General features: G+C 56.3%; 1 protein-coding gene across 12 annotated transcripts in view; it reads left to right on the plus strand.

The window, feature by feature from the left end:
* RPS6KA2 (ribosomal protein S6 kinase A2) overlaps positions 1 to 18,015 on the plus strand; it is a 344,404-nt gene that overhangs the window by 298,763 nt on the left and 27,626 nt on the right. For all 12 annotated transcript variants that reach the window (XM_078054474.1, XM_078054478.1, XM_078054476.1 and 9 more), the window contains 2 exons: positions 5,753 to 5,817; positions 15,471 to 15,573. In XM_078054474.1, coding sequence (XP_077910600.1) covers positions 5,753 to 5,817; positions 15,471 to 15,573 — 168 coding nt within the window. The remainder of the gene's footprint in view (positions 1 to 5,752; positions 5,818 to 15,470; positions 15,574 to 18,015) is intronic.

Below are 18,015 nucleotides of genomic sequence, written 5' to 3' on the forward strand. Positions count from 1 at the left end.
AGGACTCTGACCTGAATGAGGGGTCACACACGTATTTATTGTGCGATGTGATATGCGCAGTGATAGAGCCCCGGGCAAAATGCATCGGTGGCCCCCAAACAGCTGCTGTCGTCAGGAGGGGGCCAGGGGCAAAGTCGCAGGAGCCCTGCCCGTGGGGGGGGCGGTGTGTGTGTGTTATCTCCCTGTGCCGGGGGCGGGGGGCGCTGGAGGAGGCAGCGCAGGCCGCGCCGGGACTGCCAGGGCATGTCGCGCGGGCTCCCTCTGAAGGGTGCAGCCGACCAGGGACGGTCTCACTGTGAACTAGAGAAGCCCCTCGGGGCTGGTGTCGCTGGTGAGTTGGTCCACAGAGGCCTCCGGGGAGATGGAGGTGGGGGTCGGGCATGTTCCGGGAGGGAGGCCTTGGGAGACCGGTCCCTGCGCTGGGCCTCCATGTCCTCATCTCTGCCCCAGAGGTGCCCTCCAGGTGGGACACTTGTCATTCTGAACGATTCGCAAGTCCAGGAAGTCAAGGACAAGAGCGAGAGGCAGGGGCTCCGTTCCAGCCCGCACGCTGCAGCCTGGCGCTGGGGCCAAGGTGGCGCCCCCTCCCCGCCCACGCCCCCAGCCCCTGGGGAGGTCAGGGCCGAGCAGTGCAGAACCTCGGGTGCGCGTCCGGGCTCAGGGAGGTCACCAGACGGTGGTGGCCGTTCTTGTGAATGGGTGTGTCGGGCAGGGCCCTACAAGGGCGCTGTTTTGAGTAAACCCCTCTCCAGACAGAAGTCTGGCTTCCTTTCCAGACGTTGCCGCAGAATGGAAGACGAGGATGGGTACTGGAAGTACGAAACCCACTCTCTGGGCTGTTTTCAACGCTGACGGCTCTCTAGCTCGTCCCTCGGGAGCATCTGTGTCTTCCTTTAGGAACTTCCAGGAGATCCTCGGACTCCTAGGGGCCATGTGGCGGAGTTGAGAGAGGAATGAGCTGTGCTGATCCGTGTGAAACAGCACAGCAGTGTAGACCGCGTCAGATCCAGTCCCCGAGCACACCTGTTGGCTACAGCCCCGCCCACTCGCAGAGGGTTTCTGTTTCCTGTTTCTGTTCTACTCTCCGACGCTGGTCTCCACGACATGCTTCACCGGCTCGGTCTCCGATGGCCCATCCCGGGTCCCGTCAGCAGCAGGCCAGCTTGGACGGCGTGGTCAAGACCAAGCCCGCTGCTCTGCTCAAACCAGTGTCCTCTGAGCCACAGCCCAGCTTTAAACACTGAGCGAATGAAATTTCAAAGGGACAGCAAATACTTGAAAACTATGAAAAAACAACATGTAGATAATGTGTAAGTGATGAAGAGGTAAGAAGCAGACCTCGTGTTCACATCCCCGACAGGATGGCCCGGAAATTACAAGTGTACCAGTCGGGCAGAGCTCGAGGATGCAAGGACAGTAACCGAAAGTGAGCTTGTTCTGAACGTGCACCAAGAATTTGCCGTGAGGGGCGCCTGGCCAGCTCAGTCGGGGGAGAGTGCGACTCTCGATCTCGGGACTATGAGTTCGAGCCCCACATTGGGGGGTAGAGGTTATTTAAAAAAAATAAAATTTAAAATTTAAAAAAAAAGAATTTGAGGTGGACACTGTGTGGCTCAAAAACAAAGAGTAAATACTTCAGAGGCATCTCAGAAGGCCCAGGGATTAAACATTCCCAACGCTACCTGTGGAAATGAAGAAACAATGAAAATATTTGGGGCAGATACCAAAACCTTTTGAGAGTAATCTACTGAGAATGTGGAAGCCCAGTGACGATTGGCCCCACAGTGAAGGAGGTCGCCTTGTTAAGCCTGTGGAGCAGGGGGCTGAATGTCATCCGTGCCGTGGAGCAAATCCCCCGTGCAGGCGGGGGGCGCGCTCACAATGGTGCGTGGACATAAGCAGGTCCGCCTGGATGCGAGATGACGCCCTCAACCAACGTGCAGAAGTCTGACACGCGGGTCCCCACGAACACGCTCAGTGATATTCCCATCTGCAGATGGACAGGTGACAACATGTTCACACCACAGGAAGTATGAGCTCTTGAATCTACCGCTCCGTTGAGCTTTTTAACTCATCTTTACCTGGTGTTGGAGGACTTCGTGAAAACTCACCAAGCCTGATAAGAGACAAGTATCATTCTTCTGTTCCAGACCTTTCTGTCTGTAAACACATGCCTTTGTCCACTCTGTGTGATCCGGATGAAGCACAGCCCTGCGCTTGGCACAGAAGGGGAGGCTTCCACGGCATCGGGTCAGACCCGACAGCAGCGAGCTGTGATTCAGGATCTGCACAAGCACTCCCTGACCCTCCTAGCCTAGGGCTCTGCCCAACTGGCACTGTGTTCAATTGACATACAAAGGGGTCATCAATACAAAACAACCGCTTGCCTCGTTTCAGGAGAGGATAAGACTATAGAATCCAAAACAATGACCTTGTGTGCCCTAGGAAGGAGGACGTAGGCCTTAAAGAACTGTGTGCAGAAATTTGCCTCCTGTTTCATGTTTTTCTCCTTTTGGAACACCTATAATTTTTAAGCAATAACTGAAGTGTTAATTCACTGTCGACTGTTTGCCGAGGCCTCAAAGCACAGACATGGTACAAAATCTCACTGCGGCGGAAGAAAGAAAGTGCAGACAAGAATGTGCTGATGAAGTCCAAGAAGACCCAGCAGGTACCAGCACAGAATTTGGAGTCACACCAAAACCGGTATTTCTTTGCGTCTCACTTGGTTTGAATTGCTGCAGACCATGTATTTGCAAATGATGAATGAGGATGAAATGGAATGGGCACAAAATGCAGTGTAGATTCTTCAAGGAGATTTAGCCGATGAGTCACTCGGCAGGTGCAGGCTACCTCGGGCTCTGACGTGTGTGCTGACGCTCCCACCCCGGACCGACCCACGGTGCTTCTGGAAGCACGGCAGCCCTCACCAAAGAAGAGCCGGGAAGCAGTACAGATCGGGGGGTTTTAATCCTCAGAACCAGGAGGATTTTCCATCCAGAGCTCCGGTCTTCACGAGGCCGGCACACGGGTGGGTTGAAGGGAGGTCAGTGCTGGGAGTCAGACCGCTGATTTGTTCCCCACGGTTTTTGACAGCAGCAGTTTGGGGGCCTGTCACGGGCTGCAGGCTGCTGGGATCAGATCTCGGAACGGGGGCCAGACTCGGAACTCCAGAGAGGTCCTCAGCCGAGGTCCTTGAAGGACAGAACCCTTTTCTCTCTACTCAGGCCAACACTTCTGACACCAGATGCGTGCGTTTTCCACACCAACAAATTCGTCACTTCCCAGGAGACACCAGCTTGGTGTCCTACAATTCACCTTAGTTCTGGCACTAACCACCTAGCATTGGCCCAGACCCGGGCTCAGTCCCACTGCCCAAGGTATCACCTGTGATTCCGACCAGCCAGCTGTAAATCCGGAGTTTCCAAGACCCCTTCTTTGGGTCTGATAATATGCTAAAGCAGCTCACAGAACTCAGGAAACCATTTTACTTACTATTGCCAGTTTATTACAAAGGACATTTTAAAGGATACTGATGAAGAGGTACATAGGGTGAGGTCTGAAGGGGTCCCCTTGGAATTTGGGATACACCACCCTCCCGGCACATGGATGCATTTTTGTTCATCAGCCCGGAAACTCTCCAAACCCTGCTCTACAGGGCTTTTATGAAGGTCCCACTCCTTAGGCATGCTCCATTAAATCACTCCAGCCCTCTCCCCTCCCTGGAGGTCGGACGTGGGGCTGAACTGTCCCACCCTCTGTCCCATGGGTGGTTCCCACATCAGCGCAAAGACCAGGGAACGTTGGTGAGGGGATGAGGACGGGAAAGCATCCAGCCACGCCCAGGAGGGCTGCATGTCCTGGAACCCCAGCACCCTATACGGAGGGCGCCACGTGACCTCTCAGGCCCCGACAGTGCGGCTGGGTGGGCGTGCCTCCGTGACCACAGCAGCGGGGGGCGGCTTCCCCGTCCTCCACACCTTCCTGCTCCTGGTCCCTCCCATCGCAGCCGGCAGCCGCCAGCACCCACCTTCCTGGGGTGCAGGCTGGACAGGGAGCAGCAGGAGCTGAACAGGGAGCAGGGCTGGGGCTGTGGAGAACCGAGAAGTCTGTGTCTCACAAGCCACGTGACACGGAACCCCCATCCCCAGACTTGGGACGGGAGCTGGCTGGACACGGCCCAGCCCACATGGCCCGCCTCCCCTTCCCACGTCCCCGTGCCCCCAGCCCCCTCCCTGGCCCACTGAGGCTCCTCTTCCCCCTTCCCATCCTGGAGAAAACCCAGAGCTCTTAGGACCTGGGGGTTTTGGTTCCTCTGAATTAATAGACTTATTTTTAGAGCAGCGTTAAGTTTACAGAAAAGTTGAATGGAAAGTACAGCAAGTTCCCTTGGACTCCCCCGCCCCGTCTCCCCAGACAGTTTCCCCTAACCCCAAACTGATGGCAGTGCCGTGCGTTCGGTGTAACGGATGGCCCAGCGTTGGCAGCGTCCGCAGCAGGCCTCACACGCTGCCTGTGCACCTCCAGCAGAGGTAGAATGACATCACCTCGGCAGGCAAAACAGTTTCCCTGCCCCGAATCCTCTGTGCTCTGCAGATTCGGCCCTGCCCCGCTCCCCAGGCCTCGGGATTTAATGAAAGCAGCAAAGTAAAGAGAGAGGCCGGGCAGAATGAACAAACCCAGCAGAACTATTTATAAGCAGTCTCCAGGGTCCCCGGCATCCGCAGGTGTGGACGCCAGTCTCTCTCTGGGTCCCGTCCTGCCGGAAGCTACCTCTCCAATATCTGGCTGTCTTCCCCTTCCCTGTGAACCCAGAGCCACCTAAGAAGGCGCTCTGCACTGCAGCCTGCTCTCCCACTCCTTCCGCACTTTCTCACCCTTCTGGAAGGCCAGCCTGAGCATCAAAAGTGCAGCCAGGGTGGGGCTGCGTGGCTCAGTTGGTAGAGCATGTGACTCTTGATCTTGGGGTTGTGAATTCAAGTCCCATATTGGGCATGGTGCCTACTTAGATAGATAGATGGATAGATGGATGAATAGATGGATGGATGGATGGATGGATGGATGGATGGATGGATGGAAGGATGGATGGAAGGATGGATGGATGGATGGATGGATGGATGGATGGATGGATAGATGGATGGATGATGGATAGATGGATGGATGGAAGGATGGGTGGATGGATGGATAGATGGATGGATGGATGGATAGGTAGGTGGGTGGATGGATGGATGGATGATGGATAGATGGATAGATAGATGGATAGATGGAGGATGGATGGATGGATAGATGGATGGATGGATAGGTGGATGGGTGGGTGGATGGATGGATGGATGGATGATGGATAGATAGATGGATGGATGGAGGATGGATGGAGGATGGATGGATGGATAGGTGGATGGGGGGATGGGTGGGTAGATGGATGGATGGATGGATGGATACATGCACACATGCAGCCGGGCTGTGATGGGCCTCCAGCTTCCCCCTCTAGGTTTCCAGGCACCCCCCCACACCTGCAGCAGGAAGCTTCCAGCCTACCCCACCCCTGCCTCTGGCCCTGTCACAGGCCTGCAGGGCTGAATGTGGCTTCTGTGGGCTGTGAGGCAGGTGAGCAGGGGCCCCATCCCGCAGGAAGAAGGCATCGGGAGCCGCTCAGGCATCCCCCAGCCCCTCGCACTGCTATGCCAGAAACTCTCAGAGGTAATGAAACTAGGGGTTTGTCCTGATGCTCGTGTGTGCTTTGCCCCCGGGACAGGTGCTGGCATCGACGGAGTGGAGGAGATCAAGCGGCATCCTTTCTTTGTGACCATAGACTGGAATGTAAGTCGCACAGCACGGGGCCCACCGCACATGGGTGACAGGGAGGTGAGGTGGAGGGCTCACCAGCTTGGTACAGACCAGAGGGGAATGTGGCCCTGTCCCCTGGAGGGGTGCCCTCTCTCAGGAGCCTTCTGGACAGGCTGCCATTTTACAGGCACAGACCAGGGACCACCTTCCTGCAGCACCAGGCCTGAGAGCCCTTTAACACTTGGCCCTTTAGAGGCAGGTTCCGATGACCCTGCAGCCACTCCCACCGCTGAGGACAGAGCAGGGATCTCCTTCTGCTCAGCAAGAGGCTGCAGAAGCCCCTCAGGTCTCCAGGCCGCAGGGTAGCTGGGCCGCTGGGTCTCTGGGTCTCTGGGCCCCTGTGGGTCTCCAGGCCGCAGGGTCGCTGGGCCGCTGGGCCACCTGGTCTCTGGGTCTCCAGGCCCCTGAGGGTCCCAGGCTGCCGGGCCAGGCTGTGCAGACCTCTTCTTGTTGAAGGGCTGCGTCTCGTACTCTGTGCTGCTCTCCCAGCCTCTGGTTTCGGGCTCAGGCCCACCCAGCTGCCACTCTCGTAGAGTCGTTAAAGAAAACAAACATCCAGACTGTTAAGAACAGTTATTGGTGACACTCGTTAGCGACGTAAGGAAGACCTCCATGGCGATGAGTTCAGGGACCACGGGGACAGGGTCTGCGGTCAGCGGAGAGATGGGGCTCAACTCTGAGCAGCTGGGGCGGTGGAATTAATAGCGGGGAGGGGGGCTGTGGATGGAAAAACACTGGGAGGAAACACGGGGGTGAGGGGCTCTGGCTGAAGTGACCTCACAGGACTTCTGCTGGACGCAGGCCTGGGGTCCAGACGTCACCTGGTGCGGGGAGGGCCCATCACATGTCAAGCCTCGGGCCCCAGTTCTCCAGGCTGACGCCACGCTGCCGCTTGGAGCTGGACGCTGGCTGAGGGGCTCCCAAATCTCATTCGGACCCGCCGCTCGGAGCCGCCTCCCGGCCCGTCAGCGTGGGGAGCGGCCGCGGCTGGGCTTCGTGTGCCAGGAGGACGTCCCTCCTCCGATGTCAGTGTCTTCCGGTCCTTTCCTGGGGTGCACACAGCAGACACATTTGGGGGCTCCGTTCGCTGAGCTGACAAATTAACCTCGAGAGACTCTAACAGAAGATAGGTATATATTACAGTAACGTCCTCTTGGACCGAGGCTGTTAGTGGTGTTTGCCTTGCTCCCTGTCTTCGTCCTGTCACCTCCGCGGGTTCCAGCAGCAGGGGCGCCGTGGCAGCCCGCCCCTGGCCCCCAGGGTTATGACCTCTGACAAGGTGCTGACACGAATGCTGGATGGAACCAGCTCTTCCTGGAGCTTCTGACCTTACTCCTCCTCTCTCCTCCTCTTCTGAAAGTCGACCTACTGGGAGAGCACCAGCTTCCTTAAAACCCGCTTCTGTAGTTCTGATTATGCAGCTTTTACGGGGTTAGGATTCTTTTCAACACTGAGACTACAGAGAAGCATGTGACATGCTGGCACACCTGTGACCTCCCCCCCAGGTGCCCCTGTGACCTCCCCCCAGGTACCCCTGTGACCTCCCCGCCAGGTGTCCCTGTGACCTCCCCCCCAGGTGCCCCTGTGACCTCTCCACCAGGTACACCTGTGACCTCTCCGCCAGGTGCACCTGTGACCTCCCCCCAGGTGCCCCTGTGACCTCCCCGCCAGGTGTCCCTGTGACCTCCCTGCCAGGTGTCCCTGTGACCTCTCTGCCAGGTGCACCTGTGACCTCTCCGCCAGGTACACCTGTGACCTCCCCGCCAGGTGTCCCTGTGACCTCCCACCAGGTGTCCCTGTGACCTCCCGCCAGGTGCACCGGTGACCTCCCACCAGGTGCACAAGCCTGGTTAAAGGACCAGGTCAACATCAGCTTGCGTTCAGGAAAGTGGATGGTGGAAGCAAAGTGCTTGCCCGTGAAATCTCTTTTTCCTTAGCTTCCTGGAATGTAGACTTATAAGGAGCTCGGTCATCCTCAACTCACAGATGGGCACCTGGAGGTCTTTCTGCGTTCCATCCAGCACGGAAGCTCGGCTGTGCCTGTGGTGATGAGGCCTCAGGCTAGCCGGCTGTGTCCTAGCCCTGGAGGGCCAGCACGGCGCTGTGGGCAGGAGCCTCAGAAGCTGACCCCTGGGGGCGCGGCCCTGGTGCCCCGACGGGCGCTCTGCCGCGGATCATCCCCTCCCGCCCACAGACATTGGGGTAGAGCCGCACACTCCCTTCTGTTATCACTCGCTGTCCCATGTGTCCAGCATGCTGTTGACCACGTTTCAGGCGCTTCCAGGACACGGACACAGAGCAGTGGCCGTGACGCCCCAGGCTTTACAACCTGGTCGGCGGAGCGAGGCAGGAATCGAAGGCTGCGCACTAGGTCACAGAGAGAAAGCAGCGGCACCGCGAAGAGAGCCGCTCAGGGGAGGGTGGGGCATCGGAGCCGAGCCCCTCACCTGCCCCTCCCGCCCCCACGCTGGCCTCTCCACGCACCTATCTGCCCAGCACATCAGCCCTCCTGTCCCCAAGTGCCCCTGTGACTCAGTTATGTCCTCCTCCTTATGGCTTTTCTGAAAAGCCAGCTCCTCGCTAATGTCTGTCCCAACCCTTCCAAACCGCAGCTCCTCGCCCAGCGCCCTGACTCCCCTGACCTCGTTCCATCCCCGGCTCCTCGTCACCGTCCGGTGTCCTGCATCACATCCCTTATTCATGGTGCTGATTAGGAGTCTCCGTCCCCTGCTACTGGAATGGAAGCCCCAAGAGGTCAGGAGTCACTGTCGATGTTGTGTAGAGACGTCCCCCGGGCCTCGGAGACAGCCAGGCTGAGGAGGCCCCTGACAAACAGTGAATGAGCGAGGGAGCAAGGGAGTGAACGGGACAGGCTCTCAGGGCAGGAACCCCCTTCTCTCCTTCTCTCTCCGGGGTACCACAGCCCCTGCCGCCGGCAGAGATGAGAAAACAGGAGAACGGGATGGCTGGGGCCGGAGATGGGGACGGACCGTGTGACATGGGAGATCCTCGGGCTGCAGCTGGGAGGAAAGGGGAGGCCCGGCCTCACGGCTCCAGGTACCACTCAGCACAGTGGCTTGGCTCAAAGGATCTGCTTGCAAGTTGCTGCAGACAGATGCTTCTCTCAGCCAAGAAGGGGCACCCCCCGAAGAAGTGGGCATGTGGAGGAAAAGCCAAGACAGCTTTGTGAAACGCTTGGAATTTTCACAGCACGATGATGACCTTGAACACTATGCAGGTTGGGCTAACGTGCATCCTGGAAAGCCCAGGTCTGCAGGAGCTCTGAGCAGAAGCCCGGCTTCTCTCTGCCACCCGGTGAGAGTCCAGTGGGGAGACCAGCCCCAGTGTGCGTGGCTCGTCCGGTCTCTGCATTTAGGGCCAGGTTCCTGCCAGGGCAAACACGGTCACTGGATGTCTGCACCAAGACGGTGGCGTGCTGTATTATTTCAAAGTAATCAGACTAAAATTGAGGTTGGGAAGTTTCTTTTATTGCTTTTAGCATTTAATTCCATTTTGTTTCTGAGAGAGGCCCTTCAGATTCATGGGGACCAAGCGTATGTACTGTCGCCCGAGGATGTATTTGCCCAAGGATGACGAGGCAGGGACAGAGGGATGGAAGGATCTCATTCCATCCCAAGCCCTGAATGAAAACAGCCAGGGAGTGGTTAAGGGAGAGGAGCTCGGAGTCACCACTTCTGTGCAAATTCACTTATTTCATAAATAGTACTTGGTGCTCGTCCGTGTCCAGGAGAGCAAGCTGGCTGTCCATGCTATGGCAGCGGAACACACAGCTGTCCTCAGGTTGCTCAGCGGCTGCACGAAATGTCTTGTCCAGCCACAGAAGAGGTGTGCGGCGTGGGTGTCCCGTCAGAGACCCGACACAGGCAGGAGCTGATAGGTGAGGCGACATACTCCTAGCAAAGCTGTCCTTGGGACCACAGCCTTCCCTCAGCTGCAGGCCTTCCCTAGAACCAGACGAGTGACCCCCATCTCCACCCTCCCTACCCACCCGGGAGCTGCGGTCAGCCTTGGCCCCCACTCACACACCGAGCAAACGGCAGGCCCACGCTCGAGAGAGCAGACATGAAATGCAAGGCACTGACCGACGTCCAGTGCGTGATGTTACCAACCCCCCGTCCGGATGCGCCCATTCTGTTTCAGCAGCTTAGATAAGAAAACCACAGCACAGTAGCGTTTGCCAAAACTGTGAATACCGGAAGGCATTCCCTCCGCCGGCTGATGCTCAGAACGACCACACGAAGCCATTTCCCTGACCCATTTGATTTCTGACTGGGCGCGAACCCAGTGCCTGCCTGCCTCGGGATCCGCCCTGGAAAATAGAAGGATATTTATTTCACTTTCTGCTTCCCTCTGTGACCCAAAACTGCCAGGAGAAATTTTCAGGTGACCTGCTGGAGCGGAATGAGTCCATCACAGCGCATGTGGGGTCACTGGCCCCGTCCGTCCTGCTCTGCCATTAACTTGTCTGCAAAGCCGAGCGAATAAACGTCCGCTGAGGAGCGGTTCTTCCTGAAAGCTGCTCTGTCTCATGAGCCCAATGAAAAATTACAGTTACAGCCCCGAGGCCTCGGGAGAGGGTCACGGGGAGTCCCGAACATACGCCACGTTTACTCTGCCCTGTCGCTGCATGAGAGTTCATCACCACAGGCCACGGGAACCTCTCCCCACGCCCCGAGGAAGACCTCCCGCCCAGCCTGGTGCCCCTCGCCCTGGGACCGACACCTGCTGACCCAGGCTGGGACCTTCACTGTACCCGTTCAGGGCCCGTTATCGCGACGACTTTTATTAATGCTAGGAGCTTGTGCTTGAGTTGTTCTTTTTACATTACTGAACCCTTCCAAGGGTACCCTCAGTGGTTACTCGGTGCTGTGGGAGGGACGCCCGGGGAAACCAAGGCTCGGGACAGCGAGAAAAGAGCCCAGGGTCCGTGGGTGAACGGGCGGCATGTGGCAGAGCCCCCCCCCCCCCCTTGCCTGTCGTGTGTACCAGCGGCAGCAGAGGGAAGTCTTGCCCACAAGACTGTGCAGAGTGGATTATAGGGGTTCGGTTCCCAGGAGCGGTTGGCTGCTGGCCAGGATCTCAGCGCCTCTGTCAGTGGATGAGGGAGCTCCTCCCACTGCCCAGTGGAAAGATTTCTATCAGTTTATTCCCACGTTGAATACACCAGCAGAACTTCTCCTTTCAAGGGGCCCAATAAGACTCTTCGTTCAGTGAATAACCGCTCCTCGGCTCTGCAGTGTTGTAAATCCAGATACTTTGGCTGGAACGGCTTTCAGGGGGGGTAACCTGTATAGACCGAGTCCTGCTGCGTGGACCACGACCCATCAGATGCCCCGGGTGCACTGGGGCCATTTGAATTCTCCCTGTTATCCCTGCCAGCCTGGCATCACTCCACGTTATTTCTGCGTTGCTATTTCAGGGATAATCTATAGCTGCGCCATTTCCTAACTGGAGGATGTTAATTTTGAGATGCCTGGAGCCAAAGCTGCCCGCAGAGAGCAGATGTTAGGTCCGTGACCCCGAGCTAGAAGCAGCTTCCTATTGCATTACCCAGTCACCATTCTCAGAGTACCCCCTGGTTCTCCCCTTCGTCATCAGAAGGTCGTTTAGGTATAAATAGCCCTGGCGCACCTGCTCAGAGCCTCCGAGCGCATCCTGGCCTGATGTGTAATCTGTTCCCATGTGGCCATGACTTGTGTCATCCTAAGATCCTGGGACAAGTGAGGTGATTTAAAGTGCTGCCTGGTGAATTTGATCACGAGACCCCATTCTCTTTCCATCAATGTGGGATGGATTGTTCTAGAGGCTCAGAGAGCGGAATCTAGGTCAGAATTATAATGCATCTCATCAAGCTCAAAACCTACAAGAAACGCTGCCGCCAATCGTTCTTGATTTAACCCTGTGTACGGCAGTTTACATTATAAAATGAGAAGCAAGATTACTTTTTCCCTAAAACCTCAAACCCACTCCTAGGTTTGGACACAGGGAAAGAAAGCAGGTGTAATAATAACACATTCCAAAAGTTTGCCCAGTAACAGGAAGAAACTGACCAACTTTAAGACTGCATAAGGGAGCCATCCAGAGCGTGGAGGGCACCAGAGTGCCTTATGCAGCCCTCTGCTACCTGCTGGGAACCAGGATGAAACCACAGCATCCTCAGGGACTGGGAGAGTGGTGTTCTGGGGACGCCCTTGCACAGGCTATGCTCATAGGCAGATCGAGACCAGGGACCGGTGTTCTGAGGACGGAGGGGCCTGTGAGGGAACTCGCCCGCCAGCAGGCCCTTGTTGGGCTCTCCCATGCTCTCCCTCCGGTCAGTTAGGATCTCCTTAGTGAGGCACAGGCTTCCAGAGGAGGTGTGAAAGGACAAGGAAAAGCAGGCGTGCACGTGCACAATGCCCAGTGAAGCTGGGGTTTTCATACGCCCTAAGCATGCTGTATGATGGCTGGGTTCTGTGACCGGTCCGGGGGGCATGCACCAGGCTGGGAGTGCAGCGGGAAAGAGGGAATTGGAACTCCGCACCGGGCCAACAAGCATGAGCGTCCTGGGGCGGGGGAAGCCAGGAGGTACCACATCTTCATTTGCTCCCCGAGTTATCGCTAAATACTTGAGTTGAAGGGGGCAGTAGGCTCCACCCAGATGAAGCCGCACGGCTGCTGGGGGGCAGATGCCATTCTGATGCGTTCCTTCTCCTTACGGGTAAAGACGTGGAAAGTGGGAAGCTCTGTCTCCCCAGGAGGTCCGCCTCCCGGCCTGCACCGCTGTGCTTCTCTTGGGGGTGAGGAAGGGAGAAGTCTGGGGTAAAGCACGTGACCCCGGGAGTCAGCTTGGTCAGAGGACGTGTCTGTGTTTTCTTGGGCTGCTTGGATTTTCAAAGCCTTGATATCCTCCTCCGTGGGGAGGGAGGGGTAGAGGGATGGCAGGACAAGGAGCAGACGTGGGCAGGTTTCTGCAGGGAGGGAAAGGGGGCTCGGGAAGTCACCTTGACCTCCCCACCCTGCTTCTTATCAAAGCTGGTGTACAGTTATATGGGTGGTGGTCGGACGGGAAGGGAGGCTCCTGGGGTGTCCCGAGCACGGCAGAACGGTGAGCGGCGTCACGGCCTCTACCCACCTCGTGTCCGCCCACGCACCCAGTCGTCACCGCCCACGCCTCCAGGTGCTGCTCCGTGTTCCATCGTGGACCAAAACCACTTCGGTTGAGAAGCCCGGGGTTAGGGAATGTTTTATTTGCAGCTGTAAGGCTGGGGGCAGGTCCTGGCCTCCTGTTCCCAGGGGTCCTGTGTTGGTGGAGCTGGGGCGAGAAGAGAGCGGAAATGTATGACCTTCAGCTCCAGGTGCAAATGCCTCGCCTCTCATTTGGATTAAGTGACAGCCAGCACTGTGTGCATGTAAATAAACGTTCATAAAGCAGGAGCCGTGGCTCTGTGGTAGAGATCTCCGCGACCCCCACTCCCTCTCCTCCCCCACCACTCCCTCCCCACCCCATCCCCCCAGGTAGCAAGAGAGCACATGCCTGCCCAGGGAGAGGATGTGAGTTTTCCTTGAGCAGGACAGATACTGATTTAATAATGCAGCTCAAATACCACTGAAGCATCACTGGTGTGAGCAGAAAGGGTCTGAGCCCCGCAGGGCTGCGCCTCGGCCATCGGTCTTGGTAACAACTAGCATCTTAATCAGGGTGCACAGCTCGCTTGTCCTTATTCGATTTCCTCTGACAAGTGCATACATCAGGGAAGTTTATTCCCACCCCAGAGTGTGTCACCACGGAAAGTAGCATCTTTCTATTTCTGGAAAGAGCTTATGGAGTAAATCAATTCCTAATGAAATCGATTCACCCAGGGCAAGAAATGAGCAGATAATTGAGGGTAGACGTTTTCTTCTGGCGGCTCCCAGGTGCTCACCCCGAGCTCTGTCCTGTGCACGCCTGCGGCTCGTTAAACCAGGGGGGCCCAGCGGTCACCAGCCTGGACACAGCCGTTGTTCTGTCTGTCACTCCTGCCAGTTTTCCGTGGCCGCCTTGGCTTCTGGAAGAGTGTGCTCCCAGCAGGGATCAGAGCATCGCGCCCTCCTGCCGCTGCTGGACCTTCCCTCACCACGAGCCCTGCTGTAACGGGAAGAGTCAGGATGCCCAGGTCCTCCCCCGCTGGCCCTCGCTCACTCCTGACCTTGCACAACTCGCCCAACCTGTCTTAGCCTGGGTTTCCTCGTCTGTAAAGTCAGGGTGGTAAAATCTGCTCTTCTGTGTTATGGAGAGATTTAGAGCAGATTGGACGGGTGTCACTGCATCCGTTTTCTGAGCCATCAGGGTCCCTGGCTCCAGACCCACTGAGCAGAAGCACCAAGAAAGGGCCTAAGGGTCCCCTCTGATCAGGCAGAACTGGGAAAACTCGTGCTAAACGGTTGCCAGACTCGCCTCCTGGTGTCCTAGCCCTGCTGCCCGTGCCCCAACCCGCCAGGCTCTCGGCACGCTCACCAGTGCCGCGACTTCCATGCCCAGGGCACGCCGACCAACCCAGGACTGTGACGTTCTGAAGTCCACCCCGTGGCTGCCCCACAGCCTCGGCCAGAAGTGGCACCCGGAGGCCCCCGCGCCTCTCCATCACCTCCCCCACTGGCCCCAGCTTCCCCCTCCTGCCCACACCCCCTTCTTCCCCATCTGCGGCTTTACCCAGCTGGTTCCCAGGCCTGCTTCCAAACTGTCTTGTTCCTGAAGTTGACTCTCCCCAAAACAATACACTGTTGCCTTGCCTAAGAGCATTGAAAGCAACATCATCAGGTTGGAAGGCATTTTCAAGAAGGCCAGCGTCAGAGGGAAGCCGTGAGGGACATGGAGTTTCTGTGCATCAAAGGTCAGGCCCATGACCTAAGTTCAGGGCCGCCAGATGTGGCCGTTCTGGAGAAGTGCTGATTCTCCCCCTGGACTCGGCTGTTCTCACGGGCTCATCCAAGTGCACAAACGCGTGTAAAGGAACACAAAAGCATGACTCCGCCCACTTGAGCAGAGGGCTCCGGACCCCCACATCTGGGGGTACCAGAGTAGGTGCCCAAGGGGAGTGCTTCAGCCCCCGGTCACAGGCTCTGGGGGTGTGTGAGGAAGGACCTGGTTCGTTCTAGCTGGGGGCTTTCCCGGTGTCCCCCAGGTGCGGGCCCCCCACGGTGGCCAGGGCGGGGAGGAGGGCGCCAAGCAGCAGGGGCTCTTCCCTGCCGTTCCCCGGGGGGGAGGGGAGGGCTGGTAAGACCCGGCTGTCCTGTCAGATTTTACCTGAAAAAAAATTAAAAAAAAAAAAATTCTGCCCCCAAAAAGGGTTTAAAACCTCACATTGCCCTCAATGAAGAATACTTAGCATGTGTCCAGACCCTCATACCTTCAATTATGGCTTTTATATCAAATATCTTCTATAATCTCAACACATAAGAGACACTGTTTTCGGTGCATTCATACATGCGTCAGAGTATACGGGGTGCCGGGCCAGGTGCAGACCGGGGGGGGGGGGGTGTGCGGAGCCTGTCTCCCCTCCCCCGCGGCCAGCCCTGCTGCTCCGCATCGTCCTCCCGGGTGCTCTGTGGCTCCTCCCCAGCGTCCTGTCTTGCTCTCCCCGCAGAAGCTGTACAGGAAGGAGATCAAGCCGCCCTTCAAACCAGCGGTGGGCAGGCCCGAGGACACCTTCCACTTTGACCCCGAGTTCACAGCACGGACGCCCACAGGTGTGCCCCGGCCGTGAGTGCAAGCGAACCCGGAGTTCTGTCCCACTGCAGGTCCTCCTCCTCCCTGCCCGTTAGGGAGGGCGACGTAGCCAGGGGGTCTCAGGTCCGAGAATGCCTCCGTGGAGGGTACCAGTCGGTTCTGTTTGACTTTCTTGTTCTCTCTGCTCCGCCTTCAAGGTTTAAGCGGGAGAACCAATTCTCAGTCCTCCTCCCGGTAACATCTGGTTTGGAATCATGCAGGGGTTCTGTGGATCCCCCTCTCCTGCTGCCTCGTGTTCTGAGCTGCGATCCGGGGACCACTTCTTTCAGGCACGCACAAGCAGGGAGCCTCAAGACAATGGAAGTCTCTCCCGTAGTTAGAGGGTCTGGGGGAAGTCTCTCCCGTAGTTAGAGGGTCTGGGGGAAGTCTCTCCCATAGTTAGAGGGTCTGGGGGAAGTCTCTCCCGTAGTTAGAGGGTCTGGGGGAAGAGGCGGGCTGCGGGCGATGTCTGGGGCGGTGTGAACTATAGAGCTTATTCGTGCAAACGGCAAACACCTGTCGGAAATGCTCTCTCAGCTACTGGAAGTCAGCACAGCCGACGACACGTACTTTCATGAAGATTGACAGTCACTCTCGAGGTCTATCAGACTCAGGACTGGCCAGCTCCCTCTAAAAGTTACCATTTTGTGACATTGATGAGTTAATATTAATTTCTTGGCGGTCTGGGAATTGTCTTGGTCTGCTCAGGCTGCCATGACAAACGACCAGCCTGGGCACCTCAATCAACAGATATTATTTCAGTTCCTGGTGAGGGCTCTCTTCCTGGCTGGCACACAGCTTCCCACGGTCTTATTCTGTGCTCGAGGAGGAAGAGCGAGATCCCTGCTGTCTCACCCTCTTCTTACATGGACACCAACACCATTGGATCAGGTCTCATGACCTCATTTAACCTTCACGACTTCCCGAAAGGCCCCATCTCCAAAGACAGTCACATGGAGAGCTAGAGCTTTAAACTACAAATTTTGGGCAACCACGGTCAGTCCAGTCCATACAGTACAGTATGTTATATAATGGTGCTATGTGGAAAAAAAAAGGGGGGAAGAAATCTCCTGTCTATGGGGGTTCTTACTACTTTTGAATCTGAAGTTTCCTATGATTTTTAAGGATAATCGTGAAACAAATAGATGGTCAAATACAAAGCACTATGTGAAGAAACTTGGAAGAATCTACTTTGTTCTCTTTGAGTTAGGCTGTGGGTGCTGGGAAATAAATCTCCACCGTGCTGGACTAGAGAAGCTTAATTAAAACCCAGAAGGCTCCGCTGGGTAGTTTTTAGAATCTGAAAACTATGCGCTGCTAGACAGCAGAGAAGAAGCGCGGTGGGCACCAAGCCGCTCCAGACCCCGGGCTCTGCTCTCCGGCTTGCTTCCCGCTGTCTGCCTTTTTCCTGCACAGAATTATGCCTTTGAGGTCTGCCTTCTCTTGAAAATCCCCCACGCTACCGCGGGCTGCCCTGAAGGGCTCCACCAAGCACAGTGGATACATCAACCTTATGCAATCTTCAACCCCAGGGCGCTTTGGCGTCCTCCTATTCCAGCTCAACCCAGAGAATGAGCCAGAGCCTGGCAAATGGTCAGGGCGGAGTCTAGCCCAAGAGGCTCATTAATAGCCGCTGAGGAGTGTGTGTGCTTTGCGGGGGAGAACAGGTCTATTAACTTGAACTGATGCATTTTCATTCGTGAATGGAGACTTTGCAGATCAGATAAGCACTGTCTCTGAACTAGGGGCACAGAGTACACGGCCATGCCTCCCGTCGCCAGGGCTGTCTCCCCCTACACAGACCGAGTGGTGGCGGACAGGCTCAGGGTGATCAGATGAGGTTCAGATGGGTCTTCATGGAGTCACCACCACCGCTCACATTCGGTTGGTGTGGCTGGCGGGCCTGAGTGATAGGTGGCATAAATAGAATTTAACATGCTTGAGAATCATCCGGGAGATGCTGATTTTCGGCACAGTACTTAAAAAGCAGACACATGAGTTGGATAAAAGAAAATTTAAAACTTTGATGATCCCATGACTAGTTTCTGACTAGTATGTTTGAGGGGTTTTTAAATCTTGGACGGGCACCTCTCACCAGTCAGCGCGCTCCAGGGGGCAGCTGATTTGTGCGCGTCCAGGGGATAGAAACCAGCTTCAGTGTTGGCTTAAGTTTAAAAAAATAAAGAAGACCATAACCCACCGCAAGGCATTCCCACTCTGCATCCAGAAATCTCACATACGGGATATGGATTAGCCACTGTTTCAGAATCCCCTTGCTATAACTACCCTTTAACAGAACCATGCACTGAGCTCGTGTGCTTAGAAAATTCTACCTTTGTTAATATATAAATGTAGAGGGAATGATTTTTCTGTGTCCTTAGCACTTCAGTTACTACCCAGCACAAAAGCAAACTGTATGGTGT

Source organism: Halichoerus grypus, chromosome 9 (genome assembly GCF_964656455.1).
Source record: "Halichoerus grypus chromosome 9, mHalGry1.hap1.1, whole genome shotgun sequence".
NCBI classification, from domain to species: domain Eukaryota; kingdom Metazoa; phylum Chordata; class Mammalia; order Carnivora; family Phocidae; genus Halichoerus; species Halichoerus grypus.